General features: G+C 57.6%; 1 protein-coding gene across 2 annotated transcripts in view; it reads left to right on the top strand.

The window, feature by feature from the left end:
• COL5A1 (collagen type V alpha 1 chain) overlaps positions 1-13879 on the top strand; it is a 158787-nt gene that overhangs the window by 28547 nt on the left and 116361 nt on the right. For both annotated transcript variants that reach the window (XM_079707147.1, XM_079707148.1), the window contains exon 2: positions 9740-9907. In XM_079707147.1, coding sequence (XP_079563273.1) covers positions 9740-9907 — 168 coding nt within the window. The remainder of the gene's footprint in view (positions 1-9739; positions 9908-13879) is intronic.

A 13879-nucleotide genomic window follows, 5' to 3' on the forward strand; every position in this document is an offset into this window, starting at 1 on the left:
CGCCAGCTGACATTTCACCATAAAATCTCCCAACCACCTGTCCAAAGCTTCTCAGAGCTCTTGACTTTCTGGCCAGGAGAGGAGAGCCGTGGGGCTGGGAGGGGACCAGGAGCAGGGTGACCAACAATGTGTTCCAGTTGCCAGGTCTGGCACCTTACGCCAGGCCCCTGCTGCTGATGGGGGCTGGGCGGCCAGTCCTCTCTGTGGTCCGTTCTGCACCGCCTCACTCCCTGGAGGACCTAGAGCCCTGAGCACATACCACACGCTACCCCCAGGCAGGCCCTTCTCAGGGGTGCTGAGCCAGGGTGCAGCCTTTGCCTCTGCTCGGGGAGGAATAAGACACCTGCATCACACGGGACTTCACCTCTGGCCCAGAGGGAGAGTGCAGCCACTAGGGCAGGGAAGTGGTCAGGTGAATGGCTGGTGTCTAAAGTCTTTGAGAAGTGAAAGTTTATCACTGAATCTTCAAGATGACGGCATTCCTTCCTTCACTCACTCATCCATCCATTTATCCCTGCATCCATCCATCTGTTCAGTCATCTGTGAAGTCATGCTTCATCTGTCCTTCCTTTTTGTCATCTTTCTATTAATCATCTGTCCTTCTATCCCTTCTTCCATCTGTCTGTCCATCCATCCATCCTTCCATCCATCCATCCATCATCCATCATCCATCCATCATCCATCATCCATCATCCATCATCCATCCATCATCCATCCATCCATCCATCCATCCATCCATCCATCTCTCCATCCTTCCATTCACTTCATCCCTGTGCCCATGTGTCCATCCTTCAGTGAGGGTTTACTGAGCATCCCATGTGGTACTTTGAAGAGACAAAGGAGAGGACTGTGTCTCTGAGATGCTTTCTCAGTTGATGTTCAGACCAGCATTTTGATGAGGTAGAAAGTAAAACAGGAGAGGCATCCTCTGACCTGTCGTTCTTCTCTTAGCCCAGGGTTTTGAGCGTCTCCCCCATCCCTTGACGGGGGAGGTTGAGGATCTTCTCTCCACCCGAGGCTTTCCCAAGGTCCTGAACCTCTAGAAGGAGCAGGTTCTCTCTGCCTTGGAGCGACCTTGCTCCACCTCATCCCTGCTGCCGTGCTCTCTGCTGTTCCCTCCCTGGAAGGAGAGTGAGCTCGGCAGTGGTTTCTCTGGAGGTGTCACGGGGAGCATCCTGCCGTCTCTCCTCCCCGAAGTGTCAGGGGAGAAGGGAGACTTTGCCGCCAGACAGCTGTTTGCATCCCAGTAGGACCTGGGATGACTCACCTGACCTCTCCCAGCCTGAGGTTCCTCATCTGCAGAGGCAGGTGCCTACTTGGTGAGCCGTCTTGATGACTAAGGGAGCGGAGAGCTCAGGGCCCGGCTGCCCCTCCCCCAGGCTGGGTGCCACCCCCCGCCAGCCCTGCCCCAGACCCCTGCAGCCATTGTCCTGGTGCTGCCTCCTTGCCAAGTGGCCCCTCCCTGTCACCAGGGCCACGTGGCCCACGAGGGGGTTGGGTCAGTGTCACGTCCACTGCACCCTGACCCGAGTGTTCTGTGTCACCCACCCCTGGGGGCGCGGGGGAGGCCAAGTCAGGCGGGTTGCGGGGATGATGACACAATGGCGCTGTCTCCTTCGGTAAAAATCCCCCCAGAAGCCCTGCTGGTGGGTCCTCAGCCCTTCTTCAGAAACGGAAAAATGGACCAGAGGCAAGGGACAAGCGCACTGTCACCGGGCCCCGTGGGCCCGAGCTGGGCTCATTGGCGGCCGTTCCTCGTCCCCAGGAAGCAACAGAGATGGACAGGAGGTCAGAGATGGTCTGAGGCAGGCGGGGTTTGAGCAGGGGATGGAGGGGCTCCCCTGCCCGGCGGGCAGGCCCCTCACGTCTATTCCCGCGGGGCACCCTGGCGCAGGGCGGGCAGAGCTGGGCTCGAGTCTAGCCCCTCTGTCCTCCAATCCGCCACGCTCTGCTCTGCCAAGGCTCAGAGGCCTTCAGGCGCGGCCCCCCGGCCTGAGCAGGGTGGGTGCGCTGGGCACTGCACACCCCGGGGATGCTGCTCTTGGGCATCGTGTAACGCGTGGCATGGGTGAGGCGCGTGGGCCCCTGGGAAGGGCTGGGGTCAGAAGGCTGGGTGCCCTTGATGCCGGGCAGAGGAGAGGGAGGTTCTAGGGGACCCACTGAGGAGAGCTAAGGGCGGTGGTTTTTGTCAGCACAGGAGCCTGTGAACCTGTGGCCACGGCCCGAGTTCCCCTGTGCTGGGCTCAGGTCTCTGCCCCGTGACACCCCTGGGTGAGTGGCAGCCGGGGAAGGTCTGGCAGGGGATGGTCACCCAGTGTCCTGCCTCACCTGCCCCCGGCCCTCCCCTTTGCTTTGTTCCCACAGTTGGGTCATTGAAGAAGAATTTCATTCGGAGCCTCCAGAGCAGCCTGTTTGTTTTCTAACCTGCTGGGCTGACCTTCCCGACAGGGCCACGTGCTTTGTGCCGGGGCCCCGCGGGGAGGGCTGGTGGGGACAGGCCCTGGCCCGGGGTAAGGGGGCCCTCGGCTCCCCCCACCCCACTCACTGGCTGTCCCTCGGTCCCGTAAGAGCCATGACTCTTTTTTGCTTCCGGGAGGCGTAAGATGGGATCTAGCAGGGACAGCAGGAAAGGCAGGTGTGTTTCCCGGGTGAGCCTGCTGGGCGCCCCGCAAATGCAGAACAGATGCTCCCTTCGGTGGCAATTACCGTGAGGGCCGGCCGGGCGACAGGGCTTCAGCAGGGACACGCCAGGCCGGGCCCCTGCCCTCCTGAGGCTCCCAGCCCAGGAAGGCAGCCCCATCTCACGCAGGGAATTAGGTGTATTTATACTTAGGGAACGACAGACACCCCAGGGCAGCGAGGGCAGTGAGGGCAGTGGGGCTGCGGTTTCGGACCCGTCACCAGCTCCGTCTTTCATCTGCTGGTGCCGAGTGGAAGGACGTTCCGGACTGGGGGTGGATCAGAAGCTGAGGGCGGCTCCGTACCAGCCTGCTGTGTGATCTCGAGATGGTCACACCCCTTCTCCACACGGCTCCTCTTTCAGAAAAAGGTCATCAGCCTGGGTGTTATTTATGACCCCTTCTAGCTCTGAAATTAGACAGTTCAGAGAATTTTGAAGACAAAATGGCGTTGACCTTGGAGTGAGCAAAGACCTCTTCACCCCCGCCCCCCCGTCGGCCCCCCCATCATGCACGTCCGGCTTGTTCTACTCTAGCAGCCCCCAGACACTGGCAGGACTTGGCCTCAGGCTCAGGGTCGAGGGCTCGGCATGGCAGAGGTCGGGCTGTGTGCTTGGGAGGGCAGGCCACGGAGCTCCAGGGCCGGGGAGGCCTGGGGAGTCCAGTGAGGCTACTGAGTCCCCTCAGCTGGGGTCAGCATCACTCCCCCTGGGGTACCGGGGACTCAAGCTGGCTTCACTTTACCCAGTGGCGCTGCCTGGAACCCGGAGTCTGGAGTGTCCTGTGCATGCGTCACCAGGGCCATGGCCTTCCCAGACCAGCGAAGGCAGGTATGGGATTGGGGCTGTGCAGACGGTGAGCGGGACACGGGGGCCTGAGGACGAGGTTGCCTCCCCATGGGACTCGGTCATGGGTTACCTGGTGGAATCTCAAGGCGCACCGCCAGCAGTTCTGATACATCACAGACTCCTGCACGAGCCTCTAGGATGGAGGGGGACAGTGACCAAACACACTGTCTGGCATGGGCTTCAAAGGCAGTCTTTACCGACAGCACGTGCTGAAGAATATTCATAGCTTATTGGGGGAAAAGCAGACACAGGAGTGGAATTTGAGCAAGAACCAATGCAAACCCTAGCAAGCCTCGTTCAGGAGGCCCGACTCCCAGGACCTCGACCCAGCCCCTTCCCAGCACATGGAATGGTAGTGTGTCCCCTGCTTGCAGCTCAGTGTCACTCCGAGAGTTAAGTCCAATGTGATGCGGTGACAGCGCGCCAAGGTGAGGTAGCGGCGGTGTTCAAGTTGTCATGTCCCCCCTCTCTGCCTGTCATATGTAAGAGCTGTGTGTTTGCTCACTTAGTCTTTCAACAAACGTGGCTGAGTGCCCGGTGTGCGCAGCAGCTTCTGCATGGCTGGTGACTAAGCTCCATCCGTACTGATGGTTCCACCGCCCCGCCCTGCTGCTATTTTGGTGTCCCCGCTGAGACCTGGGGACATTAAATTTGGTGAATCGTTAAACCGTGGAAATGGCTCCCTCTCCCTGGGCCTCTGGGCTCAGGTGGGTCTTTCTGGCTGTCACTTTTGTTCTGAACCCCACCTCCCACATCAAGCTCTGAGGGCTGAGGAGGGCTGGGGGGATGAGATGCTGATGTTAGCACTTGGTGAGGCTCCCCCAGCCCCGGGTGTTCTCGTGCCCTGGGGCTGGCAGAACACTGGTGGCATTGGTCGGCAGCGCCCGGCTGGAACATTCTGATACTGTTCTGAGGACGCATCCTTTGTAGCTCAGGGTGGCGACCCCAAGTCCTCTCCCTACTTTCCCTCCTCCGCCCGTTCCTGAAAGCGGGCTGTGACTTGGCGTTGTTGGCAGAGAAACATTCTTCCATGAGGGGCTCCCCTCGCAAAAGAGGAGCTGCTGAGCCTGAGATGGACCCTCAAGCCTGGGCAGGCTGGCGCCCTGGCCTCAGTGGCCCCTTCCTTGCTCTGAGCACAGTGGAGGGGTGTCCAGAGGCCAGCTGACTGCCAGAAACCAATTTAAATTCCTGCTAAGAGCAGTCACCTGATTCCATCTGCTCTCCTAGGTGCTGGATGCCCTCTCCAACCCCCCGGCAGCTCTGCTAGTTCTGGGCAGGGGAGCGGAGCATTGGGCAGACACAGTGATGCTGTCCCCAGCTGTGTCACCAGCCAGCTGGCTACTGGAGCTTGATTCTTCTCGGCGGGGTTGTGTGCCGTGTCCTCCAGGCTCACCAGTGTGGTTTTAGTCCTGCCGTCTCTGGTTCCACATGCTGGGTCAGAGTGACCCACTGGTGGTCCAGGTCATGAGTGCTCTGGGCATGCAGCGTGCTGCAGTCATTCTGCATGGCTGCTTTGGCATCTTGTGTCCTGCAGCTGTGAAATGAGGGCCGGCAGGACCCTGGGTGACATGGAGCTCCCTTATTCCGTTATTCTGTGTCCAGAGGAGCACAGGGCAGCTGACTTGTAGGGATGATTGTGGAAGTGCCTTTTGGGGGAGGCAGAGAGGTTATCTTAGTGTGGTTGGTGGAGACATTGCCGTTGGCAGTTGAAATGTTTGACTGCTTAGCAGGCCAATTGTAAAAATTTGTCTCTGGGACATCTACCTCCTGATTTGCACCATTCACATGTGTGTTGCTTGTTCATCCCTCCATCCATCCATCCATCTGTCCATCCATCCATCCATCCATCCATCCACCTGTCCATCCGTCCATCTGTCCGTCTTTCCATCCATCTGTCCATCTGTCCATCCACCCATCCATCCATCAATCCACCCGTCCATCCATCCGTCCATCCATCCACCCACCCACCCGTCCATCCATCTGTCCATCCGTCCATCCGTCCATCCATCCATCCATCCGTCCGTCCATCCATCCATCCATCTGTCCATCCATTTTTCCATCCATCCATCCGTCCATCCGTCCATCCATCCACCCGTCCATCCATCCATCCATCCACCCACCCATCCATCCATCCATCCATCCATCCATCCATCCATCCATTTTTCCATCCATCCATCTGTCTGTCCGTCTATCCATCCATCTGTCCATCCATCCATCCATCCTGCACTTCTATATATATCTCTTTATTGAAGTCTAGTTGTTTCACAGTGTTGTGTAGTTTCAGGTGTACAGCACACACTTCTATATATGAGCTCCTCCTTCGTGCCACAGCTTTTCAGGGCCTTCATGCTGCCTTTCTGGCATAGGGCAGCTGGAACTCAACTCTACGTTTCCAAATCCTTTCTCAGCCGCCCCCTTTCTGCCTTAAAACTGACCTCTCCGGCATCCGTTCCTTTACGGGTCTGGGGGTGTAATACCTGGTTACATCTGCGCGGTCTCAGGCAGGTTCAGTGCACAAGCAGAAAGGGAGCAGCGGGCTGCTGTAGGGGAAGGAGACTGAGTGCAGGAATCGGGGGCTCACACAGCCACTGGCAGAGCAGGAGTGGTGGGGTCACCAGACCCCCCCCACTCATGGTCACACCACCAGAGTGGGAGGGCACCCAGACTTCAAGAAGTCTGCAAATGTCAGTGGACCTCATGACCTGGTCCCAGATCCTGCAAGAAGAGGGTTTCTTTCTCTCCCGTTCCAGCTCCCCTCTCAGTGTGGAACATAATTTTCATCCCGAGCCCTTCCCGCAGAGGAGTCTGGGAAATGTAGTTTTCAGCCGCCCAGGCTCCGCGGAACAGGAAGACACTGGAAGAGCCTGAGTGAGCCCAGGCCTGGAGCCCGCCGCTCCTGGGGGCTCCCAGCACGGGGGCGATCCCCGTCACGACCAGGGTTACGTGGAAGCCACCAGGCTCTGTGTCCACGAAGCCCTTGGAGCTGCCTTGTTCGCGTCACCTGTGGTTCTCAAGTGGGGAGGGGCCCCTGGTAGTGTCCACGGGCTGCACAGTCAGTTCCTTTTCTGTCTTCCCTGAACCAGTGGACCACGGTGATCCCCAGGGAGCCCCGGGACGTTCTCTGCTCGGAGGGAGGAGCCAGGAGAAGGCTCTCGGGTCCCAGGAACTGTGCTGTGCTGTTTCCCAGAGGAAGTGGCCCTGAGATGTTCTCCCTGGGGGGTGATGCTGGGCTCAAGACCCCGCCCACTTGTCCCCAAAGCTGGTGCTGTCTCCCAGTGGAATTCTTGCCCTGATAGAGGAACCAAGGCTCCCAGTTCAAAGAGGGGGTCTCTGGCGTCACCAGGGACGAGAGACCATGGAAGCCATTACCACACCTTTTATAAAATGAAAAAAATACTTCTTTAGCTCTGGCACAAGCAGGAGGGGTGGCATTGGGCCTGGAAATGTCAGTGGCCTTTTCAGGTTGTTGCAGCAGAGGTCCATAAACATGGCCTGGAAAGCTTCTGGGAAACAGCTCTCTCTGTTGGCCATGGAAGAAGCAGGTCCACAAGCCTGCGCATCTGGGAAGAGCATCACGGCGATTGGGATGTGAGTCCCAGACGCTCAGCCCGGATCTTTGATGCCTCTCCTGGCCATAGCCGATCTTGGAGCCGACCGTCTCAGAGATGAGCCAGAGCTTGGCTGTGTCACAGGGCAGGTGAGCCAGCAGCTGGCATGGCCATCTCTCCCCATAGGCCAAGTCGAGGCCCTGGGCTGTGCCAGGCACCTGCGTCTGGCTCTGCTTCTGATGTCAAGTGGACAAGCTTCTGGTGGGGGGGCGGGGTGGGAGAGGTCGCTGGTGCTGAGCGCTTTGGAGGTGCCACCCACGTGCAAAGGGCTGACGCCCCTGTGTGGGGGGAGGGCTCTGGGCAGGAGCTTGAAGCCCCCCAGGAGAATCAGAGAGGCCCTGAGAAGCAGCAGCTCTATTCGTGGTGGACGCCAGCCTGGACCAAGGGTGTCCTGGGTCCCTACCGTGCCCCTCCCTCTGCAGAGGTGGGAAATCCTCATCCCCCAGGCTTCTGGTCCCTTGATTAAAGTGACACAGGTGTGCAGCAAAGCCGAGTTGTAGAAATGACACCGCTGGAACAGGGGACCTCAGAACCCTGGAATCTGGGCATTACGGTGCCTTGCAGGGAACTGTGGGCGGGGCCAGGTGTTGGTGTGTGTTTAGTGATGGAGAGAAGCTTCAATTCGCTTCCACCCTGGTCCCCCTGAGAGCCTGGCCCAACCTGCCGTCCTACCCTCATGCCCAGCTCCTCATGGTGGGAATGGCCTACAGGGCACCATCCCCCCCTTCCTTCTGGCACCGTCCACCGTGCCTGCCCTAAACGCCCCGCCCGGCACCTGTTCCCCTTCCAGGCTTCCATCTGGGTGATTTTCTTGCTAAGGACTTACCTGGACAAGCAGCGGGGCTGCATGGCCACCTACCCCGACAGCTGTGCTGGGTTCCACATGCAACAGCTTGGCTGCAGGATTGCTCAGAACCCGGCCAAGGGGAAACCGGCCTTGGTGGTCCTTTCTCACCTCCAAAGCTTTCACCCTTGTTAAAAAGGTGGAACTTTCCTCTTGAGCGAGTCCCAGGCATGTAACGACCCTCTGGGGAGGAAGGTCAGTGGGCCGGGGAACTGAATAGTTAAGGAGCCCAGAGATCCCAGGGGCAAGCTTGTGTCAGCCCAGTGTTGCACCCAGCAGTGGATGTGGGCTTTTAGTAGCAAGTGTCAGAATCTAACCCAAATTGGCATAAGCATGATGACAACCTGTTGGTTTGTATAGATGAGTCTTCTTCAGGCACAGCTTGATCCAGGAGCCCAAGCTGTGTGGCGGGAGTCTGTCTGTCCATATCCTCAGACAGGCGCTCCCCCAACCCCCAGAAGACAGCCACCTGCAGCTGCAGGTTCATCATCCATGTGTGAAGCCAGCAGAGCAGAGAGGAAAAAGCCCCAGGATGGAGCTTCCTTGGCCTGGTCCAGTCACATGCCCAGCCCTGGACCAAGCCCCAGGGACAGGGTGGTGCTGTGCTCTGATTGGCCAGGAGGCCCACATGCCCCAGTGGAGGGGGTGTGGCAGCCCCACCCACACCCACATGGAAAGGCGGGTGCTGGCCACTGGGTTCCCCAAAAGCCCAGCTGCACAGATGTCCTGTCACGCTCACTCCAAGTTCGAGTTTACTTTCTCTGCCTGGACTCCCAGGACTCTTGTTTGTAGTAGCATGAGCTGAACTTTCCATACGAAACTGGCTTTGTTTAGGGCAGGGGGGCATGTGGATCGCAAGCCTGTGGTCCTCACAGCCTGGAGGTCTGGGGTCTTTCTGTTGTCGTTGGGGCATGTGCAGGCACATGGAGGCTATGTTTTGCATTTGTGGGGGATGGCTGAGTTCACCAGAATGCCAGCTTCTCCCCTGCCATCAGGGGCTGCTCCCTTCTCTGCGGGGCCCTGGAGAGAGGTCAGGAACTTACCAGAAGAGATGCAGGGACCCGCCCCTCTCTTGCTCTTGGTTCTGCGCTGTCTTGCCCTGTATGCGCCGGTCTTCTGGGGGCAAATAGAATCTGGCTATTTGTGTAAACTCTTATGGGAAAATTACGTTTTAATTGGATGAGGATGGGGGATAAAATGTGCCAGGGGCATGCCCGCTGTTCTCAGTGGCACCCAGGAGGGGCACGCGCTCCGGCAGTTACATAACAGATTTCATGAGCTGTCAGTCACTCCCGTTTCGTAAGACCGGCCTTTATAAAGCCGCTTCCATCAGCTGTGGGATCTAACGCCGCTTTTCAGCTTGTGTTTGGGGTGGGTCTTCTGTGACACTAATGAGGAGAGGTGTCTGGGAGCCCGGGTCTTGTACAGCACTTGGGGAAACAAAGAGCAACGTGAGTGCAAAATCAGGGAGGCTTTGCTCCTGGTGGGTGGCTGCTTGCAGGGACCAGGGCGGGAACATTCCTGGCCGTGTGCATTTCTACGGAGTGGGGTGTCCTGCTCCCAAGAGCACCCGGTTTCTGAGGTGATCCCTTGGTATCTATCTTCTGAGTGTCAGAGATTGAGGTGTGGGTGAAGGGAGGTGGTGAAGGTTGGTTTCCAGCTCATCTAAACCCTCCGGGGGCTCACCAGAGGGTGGGCCTGCCCCGTGGGCGCTCCCTTCCTGCCCGTGGCTAACCCTGCACCTCCTCTTTGTCCTTTCAGCTCAGCCAGCAGATCTCCTGAAGGTTCTAGATTTTCACAGCCTGCCTGACGGAATAACCAAGACTACAGGCTTTTGTGCAGCACGGCGATCTTCCAAAGGCCCGGATGTTGCTTACAGGGTCACAAAAGATGCCCAACTCAGTGCGCCCACCAAGCAGCTGTACCCTGGTAAGAGACGGCGTGTGTGCCTTGGGGGGTGCGGCTCCATCTCCCGCCCCCAGCCAGGGACCAGAGCCTGGTGGGGTGGAGAAACGTGCTTGGTTTTCCACGGATGAGCCTGGTTTGATGTCAGGATAGTGAAAACACAACCCGGCACCCCTCACCGTCCACCACCAAAGGGACAGCGGGGCCTCATCTGTTCACACTGCTTCTCCAAGCAGGTGTCTCTCCAGCTGTGGACAGGCTGTCAGGACTCCAAAGGCAAAAAGGAGATGGATGGTTCCCGGGTGACGGGGTTAAGAGAAACCCTGGGGTCACGGGAACGGAAACGCTTCCAGACAGAAGCTTAACTGGGGGCGAGGACGTTAAGGGACCCATGAATCAGACGTCACGGCTCCCAGCAAGAGAGTGCAGGCTTTTAATGAGACTCAATTGCCAAGTGTCAGTCGCTGCTTTTAATTACGTACCCAGAGGGGGAAGTGATGTTTGCTGCTCAGATGCAGCATCCGAGTGGTCCCTGACTGCCCCCTCACACCCTCGGGGCCTATCTGGACCGGCTAACTAGGCCCAGGTTTGATTACCTCTCCCTCCACCTCAAAGGAGTTCTTCTTCCTGACTCAACATCAGAAAGGGCCCAGGGGACCTTGGGCAGGTGAACTCACCTCAGAAGATGTTTTGTGATAATTAGAAGACCTTACGTCATCTTTTTGGTGACTGCATGCACCCTGGACATTGAACCCTGAATCAGGGCTCAATCTTTTGACAAGTAATGGTGTCTCTGTTTTGTCACATCCCCGCCGGGTCCCAGAAGGACGCAGTCCTTCAGGGGCTGCATTTTGCTCCCTCTGACCCTTTCACTCATAACTCTCTGCTTCACCCCAGCTCTTTTCTCAGCTTTCCTTTAAATCCAATGGGGACTTTTAAGGGTTTATCTCTGTGAGAGGGGCTGGGTCTGCTCTTCCCAAGAATGTGATTTGGGGTCGGTGAGATCTGTCCGGGGCCCTGAGCCCCTTCTCTATCTTAAAGAGCCCCCCACTTTACCGCCTGTGGGAGCCAGACATCCCCCTTCCAGAGCGTTTGACCGTCATTGAAGACAGGGCTCACTGCCAGGGCTCCTGGGTCACTTGCCACAGAGAACCGCGGGGACTTCACTTTCCTGCACGGCCGGAGGAGTGTATCTTATCCTTTCTTGGGGCCAGCGTATCTTTTAGAATCACCCGGAAGTTGTCTGCTCGCCTGCTCCGAGTCCCCAGTTTAGAATTCCTGTCCTAGGGGGACTGAGGGGCTGGGGGCAGGGGAGGCTTGTGAGAGCTGACGGCCCCAAACAATGGTGACGGCACTTTGGGACAGAAACCCACTGCCTGACGTGTGTGTGACGCGGTCACCTTCCAAAGCCGTCCTGTGGAATTAGGTGTCCTACCTCGAGGTCATCTGTAGTTGCTTTGCTGACAATTAGTTTAATCTGATCCCTGCCACCCAGTTCAGGGTCACAACCAATTCATTGGAGTTAGTATCCCTGCCCGCCCCCCGGACCCCGGTTATCTTGGGGTGAGAAATATCACAGGGTCTCAGAATACAGGCCAATTATTGGAGATCTGGTATGAATTCCTCAACAGCAGACAGGGATCTTTTTTTTTTTTTTTTATGCCGTACGCGGCCCTCTCACTGTTGTGGCCTCTCCCGTTGCGGAGCACAGGCTCCGGATGCGCAGGCTCAGCGGCCATGGCTCATGGGCCCAGCCGCTCCGCGGCATGTGGGATCCTCCTGGACCGGGGCACAAACCTGTGTCCCCTGCATCAGCAGGCGGACTCTCAACCACTGCGCCACCAGGGCAGCCCAGGCATCTTTTTTTTTAAGCCCACATTTTTCCTAACCTCTCAAATTAGGATCTTGATTAGATACTCAAAGAGTTTAAAAGGCCATTACAGGGCCTTCTAGGCATCATTAGCTTGTGGGGTACAGTGGGTCCATATATAATCATCGTCTCATTAATGCCAAATAGAACTGGAGGTCCTTGGGGATGACTTAAGCAGGAACTTCTAGGGGGTCTTTTCTGCAGGCCCCAGGGTTGATGAAACCACACAGCCTCTCTGGCCTTTCCTCTCTTGGAAACCTCGGAAGGGGCAGCCACCTGTCTTGCTTTTTGCTTGGACGCTGGCCTCCTGGGGAGCCGTGGCGTTTGGCTGCATTTTAGACGCTGTGTCTGCTGGGCAGCTGCAGAGGGAAGGGGTGGTGTGGTCAGGTGGCCCCAGCCAGGCCGAGGCCATGGTGGCCTGAGTTGAGCATAAACGTTTTAAACGTCTCAGTGCAAAGGAGGTCCGGGTCCGGGTGGCCTCTCCGTAATGAGAAAACCCCCATCATTCTCCTGAGAGGCCACCTGGATTCTCTGGGGATGCGGGTGCCCCTGTGCAGTTCGGGTGGGCCTGGGTCGTGGATGCGGGCTTGGGGGCCAAAGCTGAGCAGGTATCTGGGAACCTTTGCAGGACCTGTCCCCCTTCCCCAGCCCAGACGCCGGCCTCACCCAGTCATTGATTCTCCCACTTTGTACAGATCGCGTGCGATCCAGGCCGTTTCTTTTGGGGAAATCAAGGCTCCTTGGGCTGGGGTTCTTCAGAGGACTTGCCCCCTTCCCAGCAGGTGAAGAGAAGCAGTTTGGTGTTCTCTGCACTTGCCAGCAAGACGGGGCCTAGTGTTCCTCCCCGATCCAAAGAGGATTTTCTAGTCTTGCTTAGAGCTTGTAATTCGGGTTCTGAATCAGCAGGGCCAGGAGTGCAACTCCAAGTTACTGACCTTGATGGTTGGTGCTGGGTGGTCCTGGCACTGGGTAGACCAGGCTGTAAGGACTAAAGCAGAACCCAGGACGGTGACGCTTTGTGGGAAGTGGAGGCCACCAACAAACCAGAGAGGGTTGCACAGTTTGCCTGGAGGGGGGCGTTTCCTGGGCCTCATCACCCTCTGCCTGCGGGCGTGGAGGGCAACACGTCAAGGTAAGGCTGGCCTGAGACCCTAGAAGAAGCCGTCATGGGCCCTCCCTGAATGCAGGAGGCAGGCGTGTCCCATGAGGCTGCCCCGGCTCCTGGGGTGTGCCGGAACCACGGGCCTGCTGCCATCATCCAGGTCCAGCCATCCCCTCCAAAGACAATATCCAGGCAAGGCAGCCTCCCCGTGGTCACGCGGCCCCCTCCTCTGTTCTCGTGTCTAGGATTGGGGTCCTCTCCCCATTTCGCCCTCCCTCTGGTAACCTCGGGGCCGCTGAGACTCCTTTCCTGCTCAGGATCTGAGACAGGGCCTGGGCATAGTCACGTCCCCCGCTCACTCTTCCGCCTTCACTCCAGGCCTGCCCTCCACCGTAGGGCGGGACCTCCAGAATCAGCCTCTGTCCAGCAGAACCTATAAGTGTTGGCTTAGTAGGGTTCAGTTTAATAGCAAATGCACGTATTAAACGCCCACTGTACACCTAAACTGCTCCGTGCCTTTGGGCTTCAGCCCAGGTGGAAAGGAAATGGTCTAAGGAAGTAACTGGGTCTCTTGCTGAGCTCACCCCTCAGTTTTGACTTCTCTCTGAGAAACAAAATACAAAGCGTTGGATAGCAGGCGAGTCTCTCCCGGACAGTGTAGATTATAAAGTGTGTCAGCGTCCGGCTCATGTCCAGAGGAGAATGAACGGTCTATAAAGTGACAACACATCCTTTGTTATTTTGCCAGGAGGGAGATGAATATTAAACGTAATTTCTCCTTTCAGCTTATCTGAGCTGAGAACGTGTGTTACCGTAGCGATGTAAAAATTGGGAGGCAGCGTCTGAATGAGTCGGGAGCGAGGGTGTTCATGGTCCTGGGTGGTGCGTCACGCTGCAGGGAGGGGGAGGGGCCCTCCCATGTCCGCTCTTCTCGCTATCTGAGGCAGGAGGGTGACTGTAAGAGGCGTGGAGTCATCACGGGGTGGGGACGGGAGGCAGGCGACCCTTTGAGATGAGAGTGAGG

Source organism: Hyperoodon ampullatus, assembly GCF_949752795.1.
Source record: "Hyperoodon ampullatus genome assembly, chromosome: 6".
NCBI lineage: Eukaryota > Metazoa > Chordata > Mammalia > Artiodactyla > Ziphiidae > Hyperoodon > Hyperoodon ampullatus.